The sequence below is a fragment of the Ranitomeya variabilis genome, chromosome 2, assembly GCF_051348905.1.
Source record: "Ranitomeya variabilis isolate aRanVar5 chromosome 2, aRanVar5.hap1, whole genome shotgun sequence".
In the NCBI taxonomy this organism is placed as follows: domain Eukaryota; kingdom Metazoa; phylum Chordata; class Amphibia; order Anura; family Dendrobatidae; genus Ranitomeya; species Ranitomeya variabilis.
Genome location: NC_135233.1, coordinates 637,135,458 through 637,160,728, shown reverse-complemented (window position 1 = coordinate 637,160,728; position 25,271 = coordinate 637,135,458). Strand labels below are relative to the sequence as shown.

The following is a 25,271-nucleotide window of genomic DNA, read 5'->3' as shown; positions in this document are numbered from 1 at the left end:
AATATTGTAGTCTCTCATATGGTTCATGGCCCATGCAGTGTAGCAAATCCAAAAAGTCCATGCATGGAAAACGGAAAGTGTACAAAAGGGTTTCCAAAGGAGTTGAAACAGCACACTGTTAAAGACTTGGATGGCTACCCATCCTACCGGCAACAACACATTGATAACATTGCTTGCAACAAAAAAATTATAAATAACTCATGGATAGTCCCATAGAACCCGTACTTTTCAAAATGCTACAACTGTCACATCAACGTAGAAATCTGTGCTTCAATAAAAAGTGTAAAATATCTCTTCAAGTACATCTACAAGGGGCATGACAAAGCTAACATCGAAATACAACAGAAAACAGTCAATCACGATGAATCATCAACTTTTGTTGACTCAAGATATGTCAGTGCTCCAGAAGCTGCTTGGAGGATATTTGCGTTTCCAATGCATTCACAGTCCCATGCCATTATACGTTTAGGTATTCATTTACCAAATCAACAGCAGCTTTATTTCTTTGAAGATGCTGAAGTCAAAGATGTCCATATAGACGGTTTAAGAGGGTTGATCCTACTGACATATTCCCTATCTACTATATAATTGTCTAAGGGTCACTTCCATCTGTCCTTCTGTCTGTCTGTCATGGATATTCATTGGTCGCAGCCTCTGTCTGTCATGGAAACCCAAGTCGCTGATTGGTCGTGGCAAAACGCCCACGACCATTGCCATGACCAATCAGCGACGGCCATAGTCTGGCAGCGAAATGGCCGCTGCTTTACTGCCCTGCAGTCAGCACTGAGCGCTCACACAGGGTTAATGCCAGCGTTAACGGACCGAGGTGTAACGCACTCCGTTAACGCAGCTATTGTGACCAACTTTTTACTATTGATGCTGCGTATGCAGCATCAATAGTAAAAAGATCTAATGTTACAAATAATAAAAAAAAGGTTATTTTCACCTTTCGATGTTGCACGCTGTCCTCGGCAGTGCAAGCGGCAGGTTCCGGTGCCAAGGATGCTATGCGAGAAGGACCTGCCATGACGTCACGGTCATGTGACCGCGACGTCATCACAGGTCCTGTGCTCATACCAACCCTGGGACCGGAAGCTGCCGTGTGCACCACACACAGGTGCCAGGACTTCAAGGGGCCTTCGGAAGGTGAGTATATGTTTATTTTTTATTTTAAGTCTTTTTTAACAACGCATATAGTGCCCACATTGCTATATACTACGTGGGCTGTGTTACATACTGCGTGGGCTCTGTTATATACTACATCTCTGTGCTATATACTATGTAGCTGGGCAATATACAACGTGACTGTGCAATATACTACGTGGCTGTGCAATATACTACGTGCTCTGTGTTATATACTACGTAGCTGTGCAATATACTATGTGGCTGTGTCGGTTCTGTTATATACTACGTGGCTGTGCAATGTACTACGTGCCTCTACAATATACTACGTGGCTGTTATATACTACGTGGCTGTGCAATATAGTATGTCGCTGACCAATATACTGCATAGCTGTGCAATACACTACGTAGCTGTGCAGTACACTGTGATTGTGTTATATACTACGTGGCTGGGCAATATACTACGAGCCTGTCCAATATACTACGTGCCTGTCCAATATACTACGTGGCTCTACAGTATACTACATGGCTACATTATATACTACGTGGCTCTGCTATATACTACGTCGGTTGTGTTATATACTATGTCACTGTGCAATATAGTACGTAGCCTGTGCTATATACTACCTACATATTCTAGAATACCCGATACGTTAGAGTCGGGCCACCATCTAGTGAGTTCATAAACACCAAACATGTCTAGGTTATTTATTATCTAAGAGGTGAGAGAAAATTCCAAAATTTGTAAAAAAAAAAAAAAAATTGCACCATTTTCCAATGCCCATAGCGTCTCCATTTTTCGTGATCTTTAGTTAGGTGAGGGCTTATTTTTTGCACGCCCAACTGTCGTTTTTAATGATACCATGTTTGATCGTCCGTTACTGCATTTTAATGCAATGTTGTAGCGACCAAAACAACATAATTCTGGCATTTTTACTTTTTTTTCTCTTTATATGCCGTTTAGCACTCGGGCTAATTATTTTTTTATATGGATCGATCAGACGATTTTGAACTTTGCAATACCAATTATCTGTATGCTTGATTTTTTTTTTTTTGTTATTTTATTTTGAATGGGGCGAAAGGGGGGTGATTTGAACCTTTATTTTTTTTTAATTATTTTTTACATTTGGCATCCTTCAATAGTCTCCATGGGAGACTAGGAGCTGCCCTAACCCGATCGCCTCTACTACATACAGGCGATGATCAGATCGTGGGTTAACAGCCACGGGTGGATCGCGATTCCAGCCGCAGATGTTAGAGGCACATGTCAGCTGTTCAAAACAGCTGATGTGTGCCGGAAAAAATTAGGGCTCCCCACCAGAGCCCACATCAAAGGGAGGGTGTCCGACATCGGCGTATTATTACGCCCAATGTCGGAAAAGGGTTAAATGTGTTTATTTCTTCTGGAAGAACGGGTTAATCGGCAATGTTGGGAATCTCTGCTCACAGCTGAGCTCAGTTAGCCACTCGTTTCCCCCTTATAATCTGGGCTCTATTACAAATCCTTGTCAGAGCAAGCATTTGCTCCATGGCTAATGGAGGGAGAGAAGTTCATGAGGTGAGTTATAGGAGTAGTCTGTGACTGTTGCTTGGTTTGATGTGTGGTTATTTCCTTTCCTTCTTTACTTTGGTTTATTCCCCTACCTCCACGCCCCGATGCATTCCTCTGTTATATGTGAGTGAAGATTTTGTATGCCTAGAGTTTTCTGTTAACCCTTGTTTGTGTTGACTTGTTTGTCGGGTTGGTGTACTACGGTACACAGCAGCGCCCCTCTTCCGTGGGTGGGGGATGAGAACAGACAGAGGGCTAACTCAGGATATAAGGCAAGGGTGGAAGCACCGGCATCTTTACCTTCGGAAATGTCGGGACCACACTCAGTCGGAGCAGCCTTTGGAAGTGGGGAATCACCAGAAATAATACACAAGACACGTCTCGTATAGTATATCACTGGGAAGCCTCTGAAGCACGCCTGCCTTCAAGGTGCTATCCCCTCTTTATATAGTTGTACAGGTAGTTTCAGTGGTTATACAAGTTTTGCTTGTTTAAACAAAGAGAGAAAAGAGAAGACAAAAGAAAACAGTTTCGGCTATGTGATAGTTTCACAACAAACAAAACAGTACAGTTTCGCCTAAGTGGCAGTTTCACAAACAAAAAATAGGATTTCACACTATGGCTAAAATGTCCTTGAATGGACAGGTCAATATTGATCACAACTTCTTTTTGGTTCATTGAGGTAACCATTTTTGTTCCGCTCTTCACAATCCCCCCTTTGACATATTCCATTCAAAACCTTGTCATATAGACGATTATTTTAGTCATTCTTTTTGTGATAAAAAAAAACAACTTTATATTCTCGCATCCATTACACAAAATTTATTTGTGCATACCGAGATACCCTTGAATACAACCTTGAATAATACATATATAATTACAATAACTATAACTGTATGTATTAGGCTTTGCATAATCCCGGTAACCCACCCACCGATCCCCCTGAACCAATTGGCCGGGTTAAGAAAAGAAAAGGTATCTGACCACCAGCTATCCTTATTTTGGTTATTGTCTTTGTCATACTGATCCCTGAGTCGTTGTACGTCTTCTAATTTAAATCTCATACTCATAGTACTATTCGGGTCTATATAATGACAGCAGGTGGGTCCGATGATTTGACACATACCCCCTTGTGAGGCAGTTAGGTAATCCAATACCAGGGTATGTTGGTTAGTGACTATTATAAGCTGATTCTGTACAGCTATACTAGTATTTAATATGTCCAATATATCCCAGATCTGGTCATCTAGATAATCCGTGGCTCTAACTAATTTATCCCACATCTGTGTTAACATTATTAACATCAATATCATGAGTCTTATACTGCTTTTTTGCAATGGCTTGCATGTATCCATGATGCCTTTCCTTCAAGCTTGACTGCTGTTGGAGTTGTTAACAGGACTTGGAAAGGTCCGTCAAATCTCGGTTCCAGAGTCTTTCTGGTGTGTCTTTTCACGTAGATTTGATCACCAGGTTCCAACTTGTGGCCTCCTTCGAGATTTTCTGGATCTGGAAGGGAAGCAAAAACTTGCGAATGCACTTTAGTTAAACGTTTTTGTAATTCTTGTACATAAGCAGTTAAAGTCTCAGTATTCAACATCAGTTGTTGTGGAAAATAACAACCCAAATTTGCTGCTCTACCAAAAAGAATCTCATGTGGTGACAGCTTAGCCTTCCCCCTTGGGGCGTTTCGGATGGAATACAGGGCAAGTGGTAGACACTCGGTCCAAGGCTTTCCTGTTTCTGCCATGGCCTTCTGGATTTTTAATTTTATTGTTCCATTTAATCTTTCCACTTTACCTGAACTCTGTGGGTGATACGGAGTGTGAAACTGGTTTTCTACTCCCAACATTTTCATAACATTCTGGAATATTTCTCCAGTAAAATGGGTACCCCTATCTGACTCGATCACCTCAGGCATGCCGTAACGGGGTATCAGTTCATGTGCTATTTTAATGGCAGTAGTTTTTGCTGAGGCTTTACGAACTGGATAAGCCTCTGGCCACCCTGAGAACATGTCCACACACACAAGCACATATTCGTATCCATTGTACCTAGGAAGCTGGATGTAGTCGATCTGGAGTCTTTGAAAGGGATACAGTGGTCTTACATGATGCTTGCTTGGGGTTTTAATGGTCTGACCTGGATTGTGTGCCAGGCATATAGCGCATGCAGCACACATGTTCCGAGCGAAATTACCAAAGCCTGGAGCCAACCACCTTTCTTTTACCTTGAGCGTCATACCGTTTGCCGATACATGCGTAGGTAGGTGGAGGTCACTCGCCACTGCGGGGTACCAGGCTCTGGGTAAACACAACAAAGTTCCTTTTTTCCATAATCCTTGCTGATCTTCTGCCCCTTTTTTTCTGCCACTGCCCTCTTTCTTCGTCGTCTACCTGTTTCTGAGCTTCCTTCAATCCTCATCATCTTCAGAGCTATCTAGTGTGTGGGCATGATGTAAGGGTTTACGTGCTGCCTGTTTTGCTGCTTTGTCGGCTTTATCGTTACCCCTGGCTTCCTCGGTGTCGAGTCTCACATGTGCAGCTACCTTTATCACCGCTATTTCTTTAGTTTCTTGTGCTGCCTCCAGAATCTGTCTAATGAGGGAGGCATGTTTAACAGGTTGGCCTGAAGCAGTCATATAACCTCTGGCTCTCCATATTACGCCAAAATCGAAAATAATGCCATGTGCATATCTGGAATCAGTGTATATGTTTGCTGTCTGATCTTTGGCTATTTTTAGAGCTTCAACTAATGCCGTAAGTTCTGCTTCTTGTGCAGACTGATTAGCAGGGAGAGGTTCTGCTTTCAGCACTTCATGCTGAGTTACTACCGCATAACCTGTATGAAATTGTCCATTCATATCTGCATATCTACTGCCATCTATGAAAAGTTCAAATGTAGCATTACAGAGTGGCTTGTCACGTACATTACGTAAGCCCTGAGTCTCTTGTTCCATTAATTGTACACAATCATGCATTGACTCTGATGGGTCAAAGGAGTTGGAGAGTGCAGTTTCCTCAGGTATGGTACCCCCCTCAGACTCTAAAGGGAGCAAAGACGCGAGATTAAGAGTCTGAACCCTGGCAAAGGAAATGTTGGGCGGCAGTAGTAGGGAACATTGGAGACGGAGGTGTCTGGCCATTGAAATATGTTTAGGTTGGACCTGGTTAAGAATGCCATGTACATCATGAGTGGTCTGAACTAGAAGTGGGTGATCAAGAACAATCTCAGAAGCTTTATCTAATAACAGTGAAATTGCGGCTACTACTCTTACACAAGAAGGTGCGGCTCTAGCTACAGGGTCCAGATGAGCTGATATGTATGCCACAGGTCTCTGTTTCCATGTTTTTGTGTGAGCACCCCTGTAGCATGTGAGGATATCTCAGCTGCCATCAATTGAAAAGGTTTAGTGTAGTCTGGGAGTCCCAGAGCCGGAGCTGATACCAGTGCTGTTTTCAAAGAGGAAAATGACTGTTTAGCCTCTTCACTGAGTGAATATGGCGTGTTGGCAATACAGTCATATAAAGACTGCATGAGTTGACTTGCATGTATGATCCACTGTCTACAGTGTGAAACAATACCCAGGAAAGCACGCAGCTGTTTGTGATTCCTGGGTTCAAGCATGTTACGTATGGCTTCCGTACGTTGAGGTGTGAGGTGTCTGATGCCCTGTGATATGCAGTGACCTAAGAACACGACTGTTTGTTGACAAGCCTGGAGTTTCTGTCTATTTACTTTACAGCCTTCTTGCGCTAGGAAAATTAAGAAATTAACAGTTGAGGTAACTGCCGTCTGCTCATCAGGGCAACAAATAAGTAAGTCATCTACATACTGTAGAATGACTACTCCTGGTTCTGGGGTGAAATTTTTCAGCACGGTCTGCATTGCTTCAGAGTACAAAGTTGGTGAGTGTACCATACCTTGTGGCAATCTTGTCCATGCTAATTGTTTACCCTTGAATGTAAAGGCAAACAAATGCCAACAGTTCTTATGTAGTGGCACAGAAAAAAATGCGTTTGATAAGTCAATTACCGTAAAATATGCAGCAGTGCTGGGAATTTGAGACAGTAAGGTATGAGGATTCGGTACCACAGGGGTGACCGGTGCCAAAACCTTATTGATTTCCCGTAGGTCGTGCACCATGCGATATTTCACCATAGTTTCTTTGGAGGAAACTTTCTTTTTAACAGGATATAAGGGTGTATTGGCGGGTGACCTGATTTCTACCAAAACACCTTGTAATACATAATCCTGAATTTGTTGAGAAATCGCCAGTTCTTGCTGGGCGCTGATGGGGTATTGCCTAAGCTGAGGTAAAATGGTTCCCGGGGCAGTTTCTAACAGTATAGGAGCTACTGATAAGAATCCTACATCAGTGTCTCCTTTTGCCCATAGGCTGTCAGGAACCCGAGACAAGTCAATTTTTGCTTGTTGAGTGCAAATTTCGGGAAAATCCTCCATTGCCTGTATTCTAACATATTGTTCCAGAGTTTCTGCATCTTCAGGGATGGTCAGCATAACTGTGCCATTTTCTCTAAAATGGATGTTTGCGTGCATTTTACTTAAGACATCAGTACCCAGCAAGCAGGTAGGTGCACCTTTAGCAAATAAAAATTTGGATACAAAGGTTTTAGGGCCAAAGCTCACATTTAAAGGTTTTGTAAAAGGCAACGCCTGAATTTTACCATCATACCCTTCTGCATATGTTACCTTTGAGGATATATTGTCAGGATATGGTAAAAAGTCTTGATTTAAAATGGAGGATGTTGCTCCCGTATCTATCAGAAAAGGTACATTTTGACCCTCAACCTCAACTTGTATTATTGGTCTTCTAGAAGGAAGAGAGACCTGCATAACCTTCAGTCATTCTGAGCTGTCTGTTTGATCAGGCGCTGGGTTATTTATCCTATTTTTGGGTACAAAGGTTCCTGAATCTATATCTGCTTTTCTCTTCCTACATTCCCTTTGGAAATGTCCTGGCTTCTTACAGTAATGACCAGTAAACTTTTGATTAGCAGAGCCAGTATTAGCCTGTGCAATTCTTACTGGCTTAGAATTTTCTCTTAAGTCCATTTCTATCCCTACAGCTTTCTGTCTAGCCAGGTGTGGGTCTTCCAAGGTTCTCCAATCAGGGGTTGCGGCCTTAAGCTTTTCCTTCACTTTTGGAGACAATCCATCTATAAAGGTTTTTGTAACTAACCTCATCATTCCTGAAGCGGTTAGATCCATGCCTTCATCTCTGAAATTATTTTCTACACTTAGATAATATTCGTCTACTGATTGTCCAGATTTCTGAGCCACCACTCCCGTTGTTCCTCTCTGCCTCTGTTTTTCCCTCATGAAGACCATTAAGTGATCTATAAATTGCGTACCTGATTCTATCGTTTGTAAGGCACCATCTCCTGCCTGGGGCCTATGTACCTGTAGATTTGCTAATAGCTCCTGGAAGAGTCCAGGAGTCATTTTCATTCTACATAATTCTTCTCCATCTGCCCAAACTCCAGCGTGAGTCTGCATAATTTGCTGTATATATTGTGCAAATCTAACTGGACACTGGGTGGGATCTGGTGCGTTATGCAAGAGAGACATGCCTTCAGCGGGGGACCAAGGGAAATATTGTCGAGTTTGGTGATATCTAGTTCCCATTACTCCGTCAGCACCAGGTTCCCTAAAGGGTCTTGGTACTACCCTAACAGGGGCAAGTACAGCGCCATGTCTAGGTGTACCACAGGCTAGGCAATCATTTCTCCAGTCTGGATTTTGTTGTCCACAGTGCGGACATACCCATCCTCCTGGTCCGGCTAAACTTTGAGGTGGTGTTTGGAGAAAAGATGGGGCATGTGGGTTAAGGTATGGGGGTGGGGTGTTCTTATATTCCACATTTTGTTTTTCTCCATAGCCTGCGGGTCTAATACACCACTTTTTATTCTGTTGATTATATGTCCATCCCTCTTTTTCTGCTACCCTAGATACATCAATCAACGCTTGGATCTGATCTATCCATTTCTTGTCTCTGATTATGCCTTTTTTTTTTTCCTGAATTCCTTCCCATTTTTTCCTACTAAAGGCTTCTGCCTTAGTAACTCCAAACTTACTAAAAATCTTTCTCAGCCCCTTAGTGGCATCTTCACCACTTCTCTCCTTTATGATAGTATAGATATCTAATTCTTCTGGTTCCAACTTTGTTTGCTTATTCCCCATTTTCTTATCCTGAGCTTTTTTCTTTTCTTGCCCTAGGTGGCGTTTGGGTATGAGAATACCTCGTTACCTTCTTCCTAAGGAGCTAGGATGTTTAACGGCTTCTGCGTACCGTGCTGATGTAAGAAAATCCTGATTCCTACACCTATAGCAAACAACACAAATGCAACCAGACAGAGGATCAAAATACAACGTATCTTGTCCCAGGCTAATTTATCTGTCCTGGGCTCATACTATCATACACTTATCCGTCACCAGGTTTTCGTCAAAGACAGGATCAGAGATTGAACATAGGCGCGGAGGTCTCCCCGAAAGGACGCAACCACGTTGCCCAGTGGGACAGTCACTTCTTCTGTTTCAACACCCTGGGCGGCTTATAGGGCTATTCCCAACTTCCACACACCTTCTATTCACATTCACTCTCATTCAATGCCGTACTCCGTGAGGTGGTCAATTCCTAAGTAGTTCAAGAACCCGAGCTATAGGTATCCTCCTCTATTAGAACTACCCGCTAAAGGACACGACACAGAAAATCTTACGGACAGTGCAGGGCAGATATAAGAGATCTAACAGTGTCTCTTACCTGGCCAGGTTTTTATTCATCTGCCGTCCATTATCCCAGATTCTCTTTTCGTTCGTATTCTGCCGGTGTTCTTGAAGGAGTACACAGACCTCGGGTCCCCGTTCAGGCGCCAGGAAATGTCGGGACCACACTCAGTCGGAGCAGCCTTTGGAAGTGGGGAATCACCAGAAATAATACACAAGACACGTCTCGTATAGTATATCACTGGGAAGCCTCTGAAGCACGCATGCCTTCAAGGTGCTATCCCCTCTTTATATAGTTGTACAGGTAGTTTCAGTGGTTATACAAGTTTTGCTTGTTTAAACAGAGAAAAGAGAAGACAAAAGAAAACAGTTTCGGCTATGTGATAGTTTCACAACAAACAAAACAGTACAGTTTCGCCTAAGTGGCAGTTTCACAAACAAAAAATAGGATTTCACACTATGGCTAAAATGTCCTTGAATGGACAGGTCAATATTGATCACAAATTCTTTTTGGTTCATTGAGGTAACCATTTTTGTTCCGCTCTTCACAGAAGTATCCCAGGGAGTAGGGTGAGCTAGGGCGCCCCTGGTCCTCAGACAGCTGTGTCGTCACAACCGGGCTTCACATACGCAGGAACTGCTGTAACTGGTGCGCCCTTATGACGAGCACGCCGAGGGTCTGGATGGGGCATCCATGAACTGTAGCAGATCTGTCATTTTAAATGGGGTCTGACCACAGTACAAATGCTTTGGCTTTGGCTCTCCTTCCCGTGTATGGTGGAGGAACAGCAACAGGGAAGAGGCGACAGTAAGGCCAGCCAGTGGAACAGAGCGGGTTGTGAGTTCATTGCTCCTGAGAGGAACAGTCTTGTAAGTTGGTACAGTCTCCGAATCCAGTAGCCTGAAGTAAACAGCTGGTGGAGAGTGATCTTCATGAATGTTCACCTTGTTAATAGGGCCCTTTCCTTGTTATTTGTTGCTAGGAAAAGTTAAAAGAAAGTTAGAGCAAAACTCAAAAATGAGGGAGTGTGCTCTTTGTAAGACCCTGGCTGGGTAAGGGCCTCACGTGCTTAAGTTTGGCTTCAGATATGGAAGCTGGGTTTTGGACCCCTAGGCTAAGGTTAGCTGCATATCAGGGCTGCACAGAGCCTCATGATCGGGTTTCAGAGTATAACCCCTTTACCTCCTAAGGTGGTTTGCATCTTAATGACCAGGCCAATTTTTACAAAAGTAAGTGTTAGTCCTGGACAAGCTATTAATCCAGAGCAGATTTATGAAAACCTGCTCTGGACTTTCATTCCTGGCTGGGTTTTCCATGTGGCTGAAGGCCACAGATTCAAGTTAAAAACCCTGCAGTATAGGGTTTGGGTGTGTCAGGTTTAGAGTCACTGTCAGGCTGGTGTTGGCAGGAGTACAGAGCAGGAGGCTCTGCAGTGCTCCACCTGTGTGAGATAACACAGGCCAGCGGAGCCAAATGGCCAAGGCTGCTAAAAAGCCTGGCACCCCACAGCATACACAGCAGTGCAGTCGCCTACAGCAACTGGTCTCAGGAGGTGGACTGGCATGTTTAGTGACTGTAATCCAGAAGATATGGTTCCCAGCTGCGATCCGGAGGATATTGTGTGCTGTGTTTATATGAGTTGAACATTAAAGAGACGCTTTGCCTTGAACTTTGCTGGGTCACTGCCTCATCACTGCATAAGTGTGCTACTGCTGCACTATAGTCGTTATAACTCTGGAACTCTTCAATGGATCCCGGTGATTCTGAGACTGTTTCTTCATGACATATTGTACTTCATGATAGGGGTAAAATTTATGTGATATAACTTGCATTTATTTATGAAAAAAAAAGAAATTTGGTGAAAATTTCACAATTTTTAAACTTTGAATTTTCATGGTCTTAAATCACAGAGATGTGTTACACAAAATAGTTAATACATAATATTTCCCATATGCCTACTTTACATCAGCACCATTTTGGAACCAAAATTTGTTTTTGTTAGGAAGTTATAAGGGTCAAAAGTTGACCAGCGGTTTTTCATTTTTCCAACAAAATTTACAAATTCATTTTTTTTTAGGGACCACATCACATTTGAAGTTACTTTGAGGGGTATATATGACAGAAAATACCCCAAAGTGACAGCATTCTAAAATCTGCACCCCTGAAGGTGTTCAAAACCACATTCAAGAAGTTTATTAAAGTGAACCTGTCACCCCCAAAATTGAAGGTAAGCTAAGCCCACCAGCATTAGTGGCTTATCTACAGCATTCTTTAATGCTGTAGATAAGCCCCTGATGTATCCTGAAAGATGAGAAAAAGAGGTTAGATTATACTCACCCAGGGGCGGTCCCGCTGTGGTCCGGGTCCGATGGGTGTCGCTGTCCGGGGCCTCCCATCTTCTTACGATGACGTCCTCTTGTCTTCACGCTGCGGCTCCGGTGCAGGCGTACTGTGTCTGCCCTGTTGAGGGCAGAGCAAAGTACTGCAGTACGCAGGCGCCGGGCCTCTCTGACCTTTCCCGGGACCTGCGCACTGCAGTACTTTGCTCTGCTCTCAACAGGGCAGACAAAGTATGCCTGCGCCGGAGCCGCAGCGTGAATACACGAAGAGAATGTCATCGTAAGAAGATGGGAAGCCCTGGACCGGACCGTGACGCCCATTGGACCGGACCCCTGGGTGAGTATAATCTAACCTCTTTTCTCATCTTTCAGGATACATCAGGGGCTTATCTACAGCATTACAGAATGCTGTAGATAAGCCCCTGATGCCAGTGGGCTTAGCTCATCTTCGATTTTGGGGGTGACAGGTTCCCTTTTAAAATCTTCTCTTGCTTTTCCAGTCAGGCCAATGCTCAAAAATCTGGGCCAATCACTGACTGACACCTCATGCTGCAGCCAGAGGTTCTCAAGTTACTGGAGATGTTTATCAATATCTAAGGGATCTTCATTGAACTGTGGTGTGTCCTTATATGTTAAAGATGCAGACCTCTCTCCTGATATTTACTGTCATCTGCACTGGAGGGGTTATGTTACATGCACACCCAGATATTTGCTCAACACTGCTGCCTTCTCTATTTCCATGAACTGCTCTCCTAGTGGGGCCAGTATGTGCCTCAACTGAGTAGGACGGTTCTCAACCATCTGGTTGGCAGCACTGGGCTGTGGTCACTCCATGGAGAACCCCTCCTCCACGTCTGAACTGACCCCCTCCTGGTGGGTGTTGATCCCAGTCCGTCAAGCATTGTATTTGGGTCTCCCAGTTGTCCCCCGGCAACCACTTTTGGTCTCTCCCAGAACAAAGGGCTCTCAGCATGTCCTTCTTGAGCCTTTTGTAGATGGAGTCTGCCATCTCTTCTGCCAAGTCACCACAGTATCTTTCCCTGGTATGTTGTCCAGAGATAGGTGATCCCACTTGTGAAGATCTGAGGTTGTGGGTTGTATTAATCACCTAGACAGGCTAATGATGCAATTAGTTTTATCTCTTCCATCCATGGTTATACATAAACTCTTGGTGGATGGCCACAATGAAATGCCCCCAGTCCACAAGATCTCAACTCAGAACTGGCAGTTCTACTGTCCCCTACCAAGTGATACCCAACGCCTCCTAACTTTTGGTTGGCCCACATCTTTGGTATCTCCCGCTTGCATAGTGCGCAGTCACAGCCTATGCTCCTTCAGATGATGGATCCCACGACATAGCATGTGTATCCAGCTACAGCCAGTATCAACCCCCTCAGTTCTTTGTCAGTGTCCTAAATTCCCCAAGCCGCCCCCTCCGGAAGCTAACTGCATTGGTGGAGGTATTTTCCAGATGCTGAGCCCATCACCGGGGATTGCTTGTGGGAATTCCTGAGGTGGCTTCACTGGGTCTACTATCCACATCCACATAATAGTACTAGTGACTGGGAGAACAATGGTTTAATTGAGGTCCCTGAGACTGATGATAGTAATGGAATGATTGCTTTACCTTTACCAATCTCGTGTATGGCCTTGTATATAAATTAGATCCAGCCCGCAAGTTTTCCTCTGCTTACTGTGACTGCATGGAAACATTGGTTCCAAAGGCTGAACACTTTCCTGGTGAAATTAGTGCACTTAAACTGACGAGCAAGCAAATCTATTATAAAACACAGCAAACAAATATCTAATAAAACACAACAACAAGATTGCCGTAACCAGTGCTTTGTGCTGGAAAAAGTCCACATCCATTAGAGCAATGGCTTCTGTTCTTCGTGCATTGTTCCAATAGTTTTTAGTCCATGGCCAGCTCCTCACATCGTGATTCAGATTAAACCACCGATACATCCATTCTGGCCTCTGTTCAGCGGTGTCTTGACTTTTCAGGGGTCCACTAAACTGTGTTCAACTGCGTTTTTGAGCACTTCTGAGAAGAAAGACACCAACAGATCATAGGCCAGACAGAGTCCAAAGTGACACCATATGCCTCATTATAGTGAATCTTCTGTTGGGGTGTTTGTCTAAATTATTTATTTAGGAGATTTATTCAGAAGCCATGATGTTCATAGACACCTAACATGTCTAGGTTATTTTTTACCTAAGTGGTGAAAAAAAATTCCAAACTTTGCTAACAAAAAAAAAAAAAAAATTGCGCCATTTTCCGATACTCGTAGCGTCTCCATTTTTCATGATCTGGGGTCGGTTGAGGGCTTATTTTTTGCGTGCCGAGCTGGCATTTTTAATGATTCCAATTCGGTGCAGATACGTTCTTTTGATCGCCCGTTATTGCATTTTAATGCAATGTCGCGGCTACCAAAAAAACGTAATTCTGGCATTTCGATTTTTTTTCTCGTTACGCCGTTTAGCGATCAGGTTAATGCTCTTTTTTTTATTGATAGATCGGGCGATTCTGAACGCGGCGATACCAAATATGTGTAGGTTTGTTTTTTTTTTATTGATTTATTTTGATTGGGGCGAAAGGGGGGTGATTTAAACTTTTATATTTTTTTATTTTTTTCACTTTTTTTTTAACTTTTGCCATGCTTCAATAGCCTCCATGGGAGGCTAGAAGCAGGCACAGCACGATCGGCTCTGCTACATAGCAGCGATCTGCTGTTCGCTGCTATGTAGTAGAATTGCAGGTGTGCTGTGAGCGCCGACCACAGGGTGGCGCTCACAGCTACTGGCGATCAGTAACCATAGAGGTCTCAAGGACCTCTATGGTTACTGTCCTGACACATCACCGAACCCCGATCATGTGACGGGGGTCGGCGATGACGTCATTTCCGGCCGCCCGGCCGGATGCGGTAGTTAAATGCCGCTGTCTGCGTTTGACAGCGGCATTTAACTAGTTAATAGCGGCGGGTGAATCGCGATTTCACCCGCCGCTATTGCGGGCACATGTCAGCTGTTCAAAACAGCTGACATGTCCCGGCTTTGATGCGGGCTCACCGCGGAGCCCTGCATCAAAGCAGGGGAGCTGACATCGGACGTACTATCCCGTCCGATGTCAGTAAGGGGTTAATACTGTTCACTGTGTGGTAAAAGTGATAACAAGTTTAAGGCCCCGTCTCACTAAGCGATTTACCAACGATCACGACCAGCGATATGACCTGGCCGTGATCGTTGGTAAGTCGCTGTGTGGTCGCTGGGGAGCTGTCACACAGACCGCTCTCCCCAGCGACCAACGATCAGGGGAACGACTTCGGCATCGTTGAAACTGTCTTCAACGATGCCGAAGTCCCCCTGCAGCACCCGGGTAACCAGGGTAAACATCGGGTTACTAAGCGCAGGGCCGCGCTTAGTAACCCGATGTTTACCCTGGTTACCAAAAAAAACAAACAGTACATACTCGCCTTTCGGTGTCCAGGTCCCTTGCCGTCTGCTTCCTGCTCTCTGACTGAGCCGCCGTACAGCGAGAGCAGAGCGCAGCGGTGACGTCACTGCTGTGCTCTCACTTCTCACTGTACGGCCGGGAGTCAGTGAGAGCAGGAAGCAGACGGCAAGGGACCTGACGGACATCAGAAGGCGAGTATGTACTGTTTTTTTTTTTTTACATTTACGCTGGTAACCAGGGTAAACATCGGGTTACTAAGCGCGGCCCTGCGCTTAGTAACCCGATGTTTACCCTGGTTACCAGTGAAGACATCGCTGGATCGGTGTCACACACACCGATTCAGCGATGTCAGCGGGACCTCAACGACCAAAAAAAGGTCCAGGCCATTCCGACACGACCAGCGATCTCGCAGCAGGGGCCTGATCGCTGGTACGTGTCACACATAGCGAGATCGCTATGGAGGTCGCTGTTGCGTCACAAAACTAGTGACTCAGCAGCGATCTCGCTAGCGATCTCGCTATGTGAGACGGGGCCTTTATTCTCAGGGTCAGTAAGATTTTTATGTTTTGACACATTAACACTAATCAAAAATAAAATGTTTTTGAATCACTATTTTTTGAGAGCTATAGCTTTTTTATTTTTTCCACTGACTGAGCTGTGTGGAGTCTTGCTTTTTGTGGGACAACATGCTTTTTTTCAGGGATACCATTTATATTTACAAAACTCTTGATAGGATTTTATTTTACTTTTTGATCAGCAGTATGATGAAAAAAAATACGCTTTTTATTTGAAAGTATTAGGTTTTAAATAGTGTGACAGTTTTATAGATCAGTTTGCTCCGGATGCGGCAATACCAAATAGGTGTACTTTTTTGTTTTTACATAAAATATGCGTATTTACAGGTACATTATTTTTTTCACTATTTTTTTTTCAGACTTTATTCTGTGGGTTTTTTAAATATTTTTTTTTTCACGTTGTTACTTAGTCCCTCTATAGGACATTAATTTTTGCCTGCCTGATCACTGTTCTAATGCATTGCAATGCATTAGTCCTGTCCGTTTTACATTGACAGAACGCCTGTTAGGACCAGCAAAAAACATTAAAATGCAAACTCTAAATTGTCAGGAAATTGTAGTTTTATTTACTTATTGTGCAAAGAAGACAGTGAATTCACATAAAGAATAATTAAGAAATTGTCATCATGCTTCCTTTTATTGTTTTACATGTGTAACGCAAAAGGAAAAAAGTGACATCTGAAAATTCATGCGTAATAATTCAAATGAAATATCCACACTTTCCTGAAAGTATTGAAATGGAAGCTGCAATTGTACTCGCTCTGCCAGATGTGTCATAAATTGTGTTATTTTGCCTTTCAATATGATAGCAATTTCAATGGACTATAAGCCTCTAAAGCAGATATGAACAGAGGTTTAAATATACAGATATGTTTGAAGATCCTGCAGCATTGTATCAATACCACCATATTCTTCTGATTCACTTTGGGTGTTTCTGTAAGCAGCATCTCATAAAATCCCCTATGGCTACAGGACAACTTGACTGCTTTCAAAAATATTTCAACTGTAAAAAACATAGGCAGACGATTTACAAAGCAAATATATGAAAGTTAATGAGCTACATCCATTTAAAGGTGGAAGCCTAAAGAAGAAGTTCTAAAGATAATGCAATATAGCACATTCACAATGAACATGTGTGGTATATACAAATAGAAAAAAAAGTAAAAAAGAGGCCATTAGCACTTCCTTCACAAATTATGACCTAACAGTAAAGAAAACAGAAAACCACAATAACTCTCTTAAGTTGAATTTATAAAGTGACAGAACACATCTTTCTCAGTCATCACTGGAATGGGTTACCTGACAGTTAATTTTCTAATTGCATGTCACCAAGGGAAAAGAACAGATCAGACTTCTGGAAAATATTTATAGACGTCTTCTCAGCAGCTCTAAGATACCTTCAGGAGATCTGCATTTTCCTACGGTTTGTCTAGTCTGATCAAAAATATGAATGGATCCTTAGACAATGAAAAGAAATGATTGCAAATGTTTTTCTTCTTTGTACTACGATCTGTCCTTATGTTCTCAGCAGCACATTTGCATTCATAAATTAGCCCTTATAAATATAAATGTATTTAAATGTAATAAAGCAGAGAGCAAAAATATGACTGCAAAAGTATTGCTGAAAGAACACTTAGAGGATACATATCACTTAAAACAAATATGTATTTTTTTGCCTGGTATAGATTATTATTGTAGATTATTTCTAGTTCTTGCACCTCTCAATTCTTGAGACATGGCCCCTCTTCCCTGTATGTGAATCTAATATCGAAGCGTTATGACTCTGGGAAGAAGGGGAGCAAAAAAAGAAAAAAAAAAAAGAAAATGCAAGACCAAAAATACCTTTGGTCGTTAAGGGGATAAAGATGTTTTTTAAAGCACACTTAAACATGGGAACTAGGTAGCAGTCAGATTGTTTGGGGTAGGGCGTCCCAGAGAAATGGCGTAGCACAGGAGAAGTCTTGGAGACGGAGTTGCTAGGTTCGAATTAAGGTTGATGTTGGGTCTTAAGTCCGTTTCATAATGGAGAGAACAACCCAATCGCCTATGCGCACTTGGCTAACAAGAATAGAATTACACACAGGAAAGAAAGGGCAAATCTTTGGATTGGAGAGGAGAAGAAGAAAAAAAATGTCTGATCTAGGAGAACAAGGATATTTACATGAGATTATTATATACACTCACTGGCCACTTTATTAGGTACACCTGTCCAACTTCTTGTTAACACTTAATTTCTAATCAGCCAATCACATGGCGGCAACTCAGTGCATTTAGGCATGTAGACATGGTCAAGACAATCTCCTGCAGTTCAAACCGAGCATCAGTATGGGGAAGAAAGGTGATTTGAGTGCCTTTGAACGTGGCATGGTTGTTGGTGCCAGAAGGGCTGGTCTGAGTATTTCAGAAACTGCTGATCTACTGGGATTTTCACGCACAACCATCTCTAGGGTTTACAGAGAATGGTCCGAAAAAGAAAAAAAATCCAGTGAGCGGCAGTTCTGTGGACGGAAATGCCTTGTTGATGCCAGAGGTCAGAGGAGAATGGGCAGACTGGTTCGAGCTGATAGAAAGGCAACAGTGACTCAAATCGCCACCCGTTACAACCAAGGTAGGCCTAAGAGCATCTCTGAACGCACAGTGCGTCGAACTTTGAGGCAGATGGGCTACAGCAGCAGAAGACCACACCGGGTACCACTCCTTTCAGCTAAGAACAGGAAACTGAGGCTACAATTTGTACAAGCTCATCGAAATTGGACAGTAGAAGATTGGAAAAACGTTGCTTGGTCTGATGAGTCTCGATTTCTGCTGCGACATTCGGATGGTAGGGTCAGAATTTGGCGTAAACAACATGAAAGCATGGATCCATCCTGCCTTGTATGGAGCATCTTTGGGATGTGCAGCCGACAAATCTGCGGCAACTGTGTGATGCCATCATGTCAATATGGACCAAAATCTCTGAGGAATGCTTCCAGCACCTTGTTGAATCTATGCCACGAAGAATTGAGGCAGTTCTGAAGGCAAAAGGGGGTCCAACCCGTTACTAGCATGGTGTACCTAATAAAGTGGCCGGTGAGTGTATATGTATGTCAAGGGAAGGGCTTGGACTGCTTTTATTCTTTGGTAGAAACTTGTTCTTCATTGCATTGATCAAATGATCACCTAACACCATATGATGAAAGGTTTAGAGGCTACAGCTAAAAAATGCATTAAGCAATTATCAATATTTTCATGATCAAATATATATTTATTAATATTAACAAAGCTAAAATAGATTTTAAGCACAGATCCTTTGAAAAGTTGCTAAAGACGTTTATAACTTTTACAAACTACAGCAAGTGTTTCTAACAAGCTGCATAATTGCTGAGGAATGCGTAAAACATGGGTAGTTTCTTCAGACGTTGTTGGTCCTTGCGACACCAGCCAATCACTGTACCTTCGCTGTTTGCAGTGTAAAGATGATGGCCATCACAGGAAAAGGTAAGGCTGGAAGCAGAGCAGATAACATGGTACGTTATATTGCATGGAACTTGATTTAAAAGGCACTAACAAGACGTCATATGTCATTTTTTTTTTCAAATTAGCACATTTTCAAGGAGATTAATGTTTAAAGCTTTATTATAAACATTGTTTTAAAGTCTAGAATATAACTGCATACAGCTGTGATAAGTGAATTTGCGCCATGTTTATAGTGTCCATATTCGGGTACTCAGTTAAATAACATATAATATACTGTAGATTTGAGACAAATTGTTCCCCCTGACTACTGATACACTTCAGCATAGGGCCCCATACATATTGGATGAAATTTATTTGTACCCACTGAATTTGCCAGAACCGACCAACGACGTGTATGGAGTCTCACAACTCTTCCTGACAGTTGATGACAGGAAAGAAAAAGTATGTCAGTACCCTTTTGCTTTCAGGAAACATAAGCCAATGTCAGAAGTATCTACAGAGGCTATCTCCTCTCTGTGTGTTGAATACACATGAATTCTCAGCTGAACCAGAAAAGGCTGCCTCCCGAACAAATGTTTAGCCGACAGTGCATGGACAGGTTTAAAACGTTCACCCCTGGGCGATTTTCTGTTTTTTTTTGTTTTTGCTTTTTCCACCCCTTCTACCAAAAGCCATTTCTTTTTTTATTTTTTCATCAATATGGTCGTGCAAGGGCTTGTTTTTTTGAGTGACAAGTTATACTTTTGAATTACACCATTAATTCTACCATATAGTGTACTGAAAAGCGGGGGAAAATTGCAAGTACTGTGAAATTGCAAAAAAATGCAATTCCACAATTTTTTTTTAATTTACAATGTTCACTATATGGTAAAACTGGCTTGGCAATATGATTCTCCAGGTCAGTGCACCAAACATGTATATGTATTTTTTTTTCTATTTAAGTGGTGAACAAAAATGCAAAAATTTGTAAAAGAAACATTTTTTTTTGTCGCTGTTCTCCAAGACTCACAATGTTTTCATTTTCTAAATATGATGCTATGTGATGACTTATTTTTTGCGCCCTGAGCTGACATTTTTACCGATTCTATTTTGGGGTAGAAACAATGCTTTGATCACATCTTATTGCTTTTTACTGCAATGTTGTGGGGGGCCAAGAAAATATAATTCTGGCTTTTTAATTTTCTTTTCATTACGCCGTTTACCAATCGGAATAATTTATTTTATCTTGTTATCGATCGGACATTTTTGAATGCAGCGATACCAAATAGTTAAATTTTTTTATTATTTTATCTTCAATGTGGCAAAAGGGGGGGGGTGGATTTTAACGGTTTTATTTTTTCATTTTTTTTTTTTTTTTTACTTTTCACTGTATTTATTAGTCCCTTAGGAGGCTTGAAGCTGCAATCATGCGATAGCATGTACTATACAGTGAAGGAAATAATGATTTGATCCTTTGCTGATTTTGTAAGTTTGCCCAATGGCAAAGACATGAACAACCTATAATTTTAAGGGTAGGTGAATTTTAACATTGAGAGAATATCAAAAATAAAATCCAGAAAATCACGTATAAATTATATAAATATATTTGCATTGAGAAATAAGTATTTGATCCCTCTGCAAACAAGATTTAATACTTGGTGGCAAAACCCTTATTAGCAAGCACAGCAGTCAGACTTTTTTTTGTAGCTGATGATGAGGTTTGCGCACATATCAGAAGGAGTTTTGGTCCACTCCTACCCTTAAAATTATAGACTGTTCATGTCTTCGTCAGTGGGCAAATGTACAAAATCAGCAAGGGATCAAATAATTATTTCCTTCATTGTACATAGCAGTGCATCAGTGTATTGTAATGAAGTAAAGGTGGCTGGAAATTTAGGAGGCAGCGATCATGCTATCCTCAAATTTTGGATAACAAGAGGAGGAAAACCAGCGAGGAAACACATTTTAAGGTTGGACATCAGAAAGGCAGATTTTAATGGACTCAGAGGGTATGATAGGTCCAATGGCTGGATGTTCTCAAGGGCAGGAATGTCCAAGGATAGGAGATTTTGCTAAATGAAATTCTCACTACACAATTGGTAACAATCCCAAAAAAGAAGGAAGAACTGGATGCATGTATATGTGCACACATAGGAAATGTGGTGCAGAATTTTCTGCACTCAAAATCTGCATCTCCTGGCAGAAAACGCAGGTGCAGATTTGATGCAGTTTTTGTGCGTTTTTGTGTGTTTTTGTTGCAGATTTTGTGCAGTTTCTGTGCAGATTTTACCAGTGCGGATTTTTATCAAGGAGGGGTGCAGAAACGCTGCAGAACTGCACAAAAGAAGCGACATGCACTTCTTTGAAATCTGCAGCGTTTCTGCGCGGATTTTTCTGCACCATGTGCACAGCTTTTTTTTTCACATTGATTTAAATTGTACTGTAAATCATAGTGCAGATCTGCAGCAGAAAAAAACGCTGCAGATCTGCACTAAATCTGCATCGTGTGCACAGGCCCTTAAAGCAACCAGAATGGATGAATACAGAACTTAATCACTTGTTAAAAAGTAAAACAGAAATATATATCAAATGGAAAGAGGTGGGCATATCTAAAGAAGAATATAATGTTTGCAGTGAATGCAGGGCAAGCATTAAGAGAGCTAAAGCCATGAATGAAGTTAGTCTTGCAAGAGAGACAAAAAACAATAACAAAGAATTTTGGTGGTATGTCAAAAGCAAAAGAAAAGTCAAAGATGCTATAGGATTTTTACAGGATAAAAAGAGTGAAGTGGTAAAAAATGATGTTTCCTATTTTGCATCTGTGTTCTCTAAGAAAGCAATTGTAACATCAACTGATTTTCACTGTGCCATTGAAGGAATAAAAGAATCCACACTAGCTATAAACAGAGAGATGGTGAGGGAAAACTTAGCTACTTTAAATGAATTTAAATCTCCTGGTCCAGATGAATTACATCCTAAGGTACGGAAAGAGCAGAGGAAATTGCAGAACCACTAGCTAGAATCTTTGAAAAATCCTGGAGAACAGAGGAAGTCCCAGAAGATTGGAGAATGGCAAATGTTGTCCCTATCTTCAAAAAAAGGAAAGACGATGGAGCCAGGAAATTACAGGCCAGTGAGCCTTATTTCTATACCAGGAAAGGTCTTTTAACAAATTATTAAACAACATGTGTGTAAGTACTTGGATAAGGATATAGTAATTAACCAGAGCCAGCATGGGTTTGCAGCAAACAAGTCATGCAAAATTAATCTAATTTCATTCTATGATGGAATCATTGACTGGGTGAATCATGGAAAGGTGGTAGATGTTGTATATCTCGACTTCAGCAAAGCTTTTGATAAAGTATCTAATACTATCCTTATTGAAAAAAAATGGGACTGACAAGGCTACTGCTAGGTGGATTCATAGTTGGCTCAGTAATCGTACTCATAGAATGGTAATAAATGTTGCACATCCAATGGAATAGTGCTTCAAGTGGGGTACCACAAGGTTCTGTCCTGGTCCCAGTGTTGTTTAACATATTTTATAAATGAGCTAGATAAGGGAACTGAGGGTAAGCCAATCAAATTTGCAGACGATGCAAAGCTAGGAGGGATATCTTACACTAGAAGACAGACAAACATTCAGAAGAATCTAGACAAGTTGGAACAATGGACAGGGACTAATAGAATGGTATTTAATAGAGAAATGCAAGATTCAACATCTGGGCAAGAAAAACAAAAATATATATACATAATTGGAGGAATAGAACTAAGCAACATCATGTGTGGAAAAGACTTGGGTATACTATTAGATCACAGACTGCACATGAGTCAACAGTGTGATGCAGCAGCAAAAAAGGCAAACTCAGTTGTAGGATGTATTAAGACAAGCATAGAGTCTAGATCATGTAAAGTAATTATCCCCTTTATCTCCACCTTGGTCTGGCCTCATCTGGAATACTGTGTACAGTTCTGGTCACCACATTTTCAAAAAAGACATTGAAAAACTAGAGCAAGTTCAGAGACGAGCTCACAGGAAGGTGAGCGGACTGCAAAGTATGTCCTGCAAGGAACGGTGAAAGGATATGGGATTGTTTAACTTGCAAAAAAGAAGAAACTTAATAACGGTTTACAAATATCTGAAGGGAAGTCAGTGTAGTGGGATCATCCTTATTTTCATTTGCACATGGAAACACAAGAAGTAATGGAATGAAACTGAAAGGGAGTAGATACAGATTAGATATTAGAGAAACCTTTTTCACAGTGAGGATGATCAATGAGTGGAACAGGCTGCCACAAGAGGTGGCGAGTTCTCCTTCAATGTGGAAGTCTTCAAACAGAGGCTGGACAGACATCTGTCTGAGATGGTTTAATGAATCCTGCATTGAGCAGGGGGCTGGACATGACGACCCTTGAGGTCCCTTCTAAAGCTAAGATTCTGTGATTCTATGACAGGAGTTGGACAGACCCTGGCTGTCATGACAACCCATCGGCGCCCAGCGATCACATTACAGCCGCGCTGATGGGAGCGTGAAATGATGCCCTCCCTGCTGGCATTTGTTAAACCCTAATGTTAGAGACTGACAACAGGATTTCCAAATCCAAACTGAAGAAAAGGACAGCGCCACACCAGATAGTGAAAAGCAGCTCACATATTTATTCTGCCTCTTGCGGCAACGTTTCGGTCCAAAGACCTTTGTCAAGCCTTCGGACCGATTTGGATGTTCTATCTGGGATGGACCCCCTGGTGAGGACGTGCGCCCTGATGTCTATAGAGACTATATAATTATAGGGTGCGGCTTTACTGCTTTTTTTGTAACTGACAACAGGATTTAACAGCAGCTGTCAAAGGCACATGATGGCTGATTAAATCAGCTGTCATGTACTGGGAAAGATGAAGGTTTGGCGTGCAAGCCACATCAAAGGCAGGGACATGTGTCTGATTCCCATCCGACAGCTCCAGAACCCAGTGAGGGTGTTGTCAAGTGAAGGATGAGCCCTACTCACAAACAGTCAAGTCATGTCTGAACAACTTGAGCTTCAGATTGGAGCATTGTACCCGGAGAAGTTTGCCTTGTGCATGGACTTTACATAAACAATCACTAAATAAGATGAATATTTTATATATTAGTGTGGCAGGACAGGTTGTATGTAATGGAACTACTAGCACATATAATTAAAGTTGCATTGCATACTTTGTTTTTGTTCAAAGAGGGGGGAGTTTATCCTACAGGGGAGGGGAGATTTACTCTATATATTAAGGAAGTCAACATGGATAATATCTGTAATATTGAAAAATGGACAACTGGCCTCAGGCCTTCATCATGGATATATTTCTTAAAGAGCAAATACTCCATTCATAGGAAGATGATCTCAGATGATGACCCCTCTCACCATATTTGTAAATGACCCTGAGAGGAGCATTAAAATCAGCTGCAATGTATTTGTTCCTGCAGCACTCAAACACAGTGACCTGATTGTAAGGTATTACTATGTGAAAATGTTACAAGGGTGAGTAATATATGGACTAAGCTTGAGTGTGTGACTGATATATATATAGAGAGAGAGTTTTTGGCAAAGCCAGCTCACCGCTTTGAAGAAACAGGAATACATCCAACCGGTGATTGGATTGGGATAAATCCACACATGCAAAGAAAAAACTTTTTGCTTCTCCAGCGATCAGTCCAATGTCCAATGGTAGAGTAAAATATACCTTTTATTTATTTATACAAAATTCCAGATTTCTTCAATAACCATATTACATACATTCAATCCCTTATGGACGACATGTTTCGACACCACATGTGTCTTCCTTCAGGTGGAAGGGATTGTCCACAAGGGATTGAATGTATGTAATACGGTTATTGAAGAAATCTGGAACTTTTTAATGGATAAATAAAAGGTATATTTTACTCTACCATTGGACTGATCGCTGGAGAAACAAAATGTTTTTTTCTTTATATATATAGCGACTGCAGCCTTTTGTGCAAAACCTGGACAACCCCTTAAACATTGTGTCACTGCTGTAATACTCCTAAACCCTACT

At 41.9% G+C, this 25,271-nt stretch overlaps 1 protein-coding gene across 1 annotated transcript in view; it reads right to left on the bottom strand.

Moving 5' to 3' along the window:
* Positions 1 to 18,872: 18,872 nt before the first annotated feature.
* LYST (lysosomal trafficking regulator) overlaps positions 18,873 to 25,271 on the bottom strand; it is a 591,077-nt gene continuing 584,678 nt past the window's right edge. The window contains exon 52 of the mRNA XM_077289098.1: positions 18,873 to 19,273. Within this exon, the coding sequence (XP_077145213.1) occupies positions 19,132 to 19,273 (142 nt within the window). The 3' untranslated portion in view covers positions 18,873 to 19,131. The remainder of the gene's footprint in view (positions 19,274 to 25,271) is intronic.